Raw genomic sequence first — 4,868 nt, forward strand, 5'->3', positions numbered from 1 at the left:
TTTTTTTTTTTTTTTTTTTTTAAAGCAATAAAAAAATTTTAATTACATTTTATTTGTTTATAATTTTGTTAATCTTTTTAACATATAATTTTTTTTTTATTTTTTTAATGAATAAATTCTTATAACATTAACGAAAATAACAATTAAAATAAAAAAATAATAAATAAATAAAAAAAAAAAAGAGAAATACAAATAAATAAATGTAATTATGTTGATAATCCAAATATAATACTTAAAATTTTAATACCATTTAAATTATTATATTTTATGAATTATATTTTACTATTTGTTCTGTGTATTTATTTTAAAAGTGCACAAAAATTTGTATTTAAAATATATATTTGATAAATTATAAGAATAATTTTAAAATAATAAAAAAAAACATTAAAGTAATTTTTAATTTTTAAAAGTGTTCAATCAATGAATAATAAATTGTATGTCAAGAATAAATCTATTGTAAAAGAAGGTAAAGAAAAAAAAAAAAAAAAAAAAAACTCCTATTATATTTATATATTTATTGTCTTTTTTTTTTTTTTTTTATTGAGTATATATTATAATTAAAATATTCATTTTCTATTAAAAGTTAATATTCTGTGAATAATGATTATAAAAAAATTTTTTATTAAAATTATTCATTCTTCCTTATATATATTTTCATAAATTTTTTTGATTTTTCCTATAGACGACGAATTAAGCTTAATAAAAGATTATTTAAATGATTTAAATAATTCAACTCAAAAATTATATAATACAAATTATTATAACACATTATCGAAATTTAAAAAATTAAATAATGCAAATGAACATTCCATTTTAAACTGCTTAAGAGCAAAAAACGATGACAAAGAACAATTTAGAAGTATAGATTTCAATGGATTTTCTACAAATTTGAATTCAGAAGATAATTTATCTGAATGCTTAAAAGAACAAACCGATTATAAAAAGAAAGAGAAAAAAAAGAAAAAAAAAATTATAGATTTAAATAAAGAAAATGAAAAAAAAGAAATTATCTTTTCTTTTAGTGAACAAACATGTAATAAGAATATTACAAAAGATAGTAGATATAATAACTGTGGAATTTTAAAAATAGAAAATAAGAATAAACTATTAAACAATTTAAGAGATAGTTTAAAAAAAAACAAAAATATAAATGAAGAAAAAACATTATGTAATATAAATGATAGCTCTACTTTTTTCGGTAATAACAAAAAAAAAAAAGGAACATCATCTCTTAGTGAAGAATTATTTAATAAAAATATTTGTGAAATTGAATCAAATATATGTAAAAAAGAAAATAAAAAAAAAAAAAAAAAAAAAAAATCTGATTATAATAATAACAAAATTGACAACACGCATTGTGACAACGAAATAATTAAAAATTTTGATATTAATGAAAGTTCTAAAATAAACAAAAATGATGATAGTAACTTATTTTATAATAAAGATGAAAAGGAAAATACAAAAGATGAACTAAACGAATCTTATAAGTTTTCAAATATAAAAAAGTTGAAAAATTTAAAAATAAAAGATTTAAAAGATAAAGAACAAAATTTAATGTTTTCAAATGATCGTGAAAAGGAATTGTTTCAATATTTAATTTTAAAATCTATAAATGAAATAGAAAACATTAGTTGTAAATTAGAACATAAATACAAAAATGAACTTACATGTAAAGTAAGTAAAATAAAAAATGAATATGAACAAAAGATTAGAGAATTAATAAAAAAAAAAACTTATTTGGTTGTAGAAAACGAAAGAATGATTGAAAAGGATAAAGATAATAAAGAGTTAATAAGGAAGTTAGAAAATTCTAAAAATGTATTATTAAATCAAATAGAAAAGTTAAAGGAAAAAAATGAATTAATGTATGATAAATGTTTTCAAAAAGATTTATTTAAAAATAAAAATGAGTTAGAAATAAAAAAATTAACTGATAAAATAGATTTAGGAAAAAAACAAATTGACGATTATGAGAAAAAAATAAATATGTTAAATGAAGATTTAAATAAAAGCTATGAAAATTTGTTTTATTATCAAAATAAATGGGTATGTTTTAAATTTTTATTTACTTAAATTTAGAAATAATATAAAAAAGAAAAAAAAAAAAGAAAAATAATATCAATTTTATAAAATACAAAGATACTTAAATTTCTATTTTTTTTTTTTTTTTTTCCTTAATAGGATGATTGCGAAAAATCTTTACAGAAAAAGGAAGATGAAATAGTAAATTAAAAATTTTAATTTATATAATTATTTAATTATATGATTTATAATTGTAAATTATTGTATTATTTTAATTTTTTAGTCATTATGTTTATTTACTTATATATTTACTAATTTATTTTGGGAATTTTATTCTATAATTAGTTTAATTTCCTTTTTTTTTTATGTTTATCTTTTTTTATTAGGAAAAATTAAAAAATCAATTAGAAAAATATTTAATAGAAAAGAATGAATCTGAAGAAAAATTCAAATATTTACAAAATGAGAATGGGAAAGTATAGAAAGAAAAAAAAAAAAAAAAAAAAAATTTTTTTTCATCTAAGTATTTTACACACATTTGTTTAGGCATTATTGTTAATCTATGTCTACTATTACAATTTTTTTTTTTTTTTTTTTTATGATATCTTATATTTAGATAGAAAGAGATAATGATTATTTGAGAAATGAGTTAAATAAAGCAAAATTGAAAGTTATAAAATTAAAAGAAGAGATTGAAGAAATGTAATAATATATATATATATATATATATAATTTAATTATAAATAATGTTCTTAAGTTTTTCTTAATATTTTTTTTAATATTTTCCTAATTTTTTTTTTTTTTTTTCAAAGTACTCAAAATAAGGAATACATGACTTCATGCTATAAAAATGAAGAAAAAAAATTGAAAGAAGATTTAGAAAATTACAAGACAGTAAGAATAATATATAAAATTAAATTATTATTTTTTTTTCTATTTTTTATAAATTTTTATTTTATACATTAATAGAAATGTGCTTTATTAGAAAATAAAAAGGATTCACAACTTTTAGAAGAAAAATATAAAAAAATAGAGTAAATTAAAAATATAATAAATGCAAAAGAAAAATAAATTGAATATTTAATAAATAATTGTTTTTAATAATTATTTTATTTTCCTTTTTTATGTTGTTCTCTTGTTCTTGTAGAAATAGATTAAAAGATATAGAAAATGAAAAGAGTATTTATGAAAGGACATGTTTAAAAAATGAGTATAAATTAAAAAATAAAAATAAAAGCTGAAATTTTTATGTTTACAAGAAAAATTAATTTTTTTTTTTATTATTTTTTTATCAGAAAAATACAAAATGATATGAAAATAGAAATAAAAAATTTAAAAAATGAATTATATGAATACAAAAATAAATTATATATAATGAATAAATCTAATAATTATAATTTTCAAACACCTATATTTAACTCTACTATAAATGATGAAGTATTAAAAGGTAAAATTATACTAATATATTAAATAAAAAATATTATTTTTTTTATTATTTTAATATATTTATATTTTAATTACAGAAAATAACCAAGTTAATGAAAATAATGAAGTACAAGTAATATATTTAAAACATTGTATTCATAACTAAAATAAAAATTATAAATAGTACTTTAATATTCTCATTTTATATTTCATTTTTTTTTTTTTTTTTTTTTTTTAGAAAAATAATGAAGAATTTTATAAAAATGAAACATTGTATAAAAAAAAAGACAAATAATATAATGAAGAAATTCTAATAATAATTAAATAATAATTAAATAATAATTATATATATGTCTTATTTTTCTTTTTTTTTTATAGTGAAAAACCATCTGACATTAAACAAAAAATAAATTCCTTAGAAAAGCAATTGATTGTAAAAATATATAAAAATAATAATTTATCTTATTATTTTAACTTTAATTATTAAATTTTTTTTTTTTTTTTTTTTTCTTTTTCTACTTATTATCATGTTTTTATTAATTTTATTTTTTTTTTTCTTAGTTGTTGAAATTAGAAAAGACTAATAAAGAGTCAGAACTTATAAGGTGTCCTAAATATGGTTTGTTTTTAACTATTAAAAAAAAAAAAAAAATAAATATATGAATAACATTTCTTTTTTATTTTATATCCAATATTTCTAATAATTATTTATTTTCTTATAGGAAGAAAAGTTGAAGAAATAAAAAAAAAAGAATTTTTGGAAACAAAACTCAAATATCTTGATGATAAAATAAATATGCTTAATAAAAACTTAAAATACATCCGAATGAAAAATAATCCCAATGCTTTTTGAATAAGTGATTGAAAAAGAAAGGAATATGATGTATTTATCATTTTATTTTTTTACATTTTTTAACTTATTTTGAAAATATATTTTTTATATTTTATATATATAAAATTATAAATTTTTTTTCAGTTTTTTTTAGTAATTTTTTCAATTTAGTAATTACGTTACATAAAATACATTTATGATTAATTTTTTTTTTTTTTTTTTTTTTTTTTTGTGTTATTTCTAAATTTTTATTGTTACAAAATTTTCTTTTCTGTTCTTTTTTTTTAAACTATATTATAAATACATTTAAGATTTTAAAGAAAATATAATAAATATAATCTTTATGATATTTCTTCCTATTTTTAAATTATAAATAATATATTTAAAATAAAGTTCTATTTTATATTACAAAATTTAAATTAATATTTTTTATTAAAACTAAATTCATATAAAAATATAAAATCATTTTAAATTATTTTTTTTAAGAAATGTAATATTTTTAAACAAAAAAATACAAGATATTATTTTTAAGTGAAATAAATATTATTAATACAGGTTTTTTTTTTTTTTTTTTTTTTTTTTTAATGCA

General features: G+C 14.3%; 1 protein-coding gene across 1 annotated transcript; it reads left to right on the forward strand.

Moving 5' to 3' along the window:
- Positions 1-420: 420 nt before the first annotated feature.
- On the forward strand, positions 421-4,300 carry PGAL8A_00394100 (conserved Plasmodium protein, unknown function; the record flags this gene model as incomplete). Its single annotated transcript, XM_028670291.1, has 14 exons — positions 421-466; positions 683-2,046; positions 2,182-2,223; positions 2,409-2,498; positions 2,639-2,724; positions 2,835-2,916; positions 2,992-3,056; positions 3,170-3,232; positions 3,318-3,469; positions 3,546-3,580; positions 3,686-3,720; positions 3,826-3,880; positions 4,009-4,066; positions 4,170-4,300. The coding sequence occupies 14 exons, from the start codon at positions 421-423 to the stop codon at positions 4,298-4,300; spliced, it is 2,304 nt and encodes a 767-aa protein (XP_028527058.1).
- Between the last annotated feature and the right edge of the window lie 568 nt (positions 4,301-4,868).

This window comes from Plasmodium gallinaceum (assembly GCF_900005855.1).
Source record: "Plasmodium gallinaceum strain 8A genome assembly, contig: PGAL8A_v1_108, whole genome shotgun sequence".
Taxonomy (NCBI): Eukaryota; Apicomplexa; class Aconoidasida; order Haemosporida; family Plasmodiidae; genus Plasmodium; species Plasmodium gallinaceum.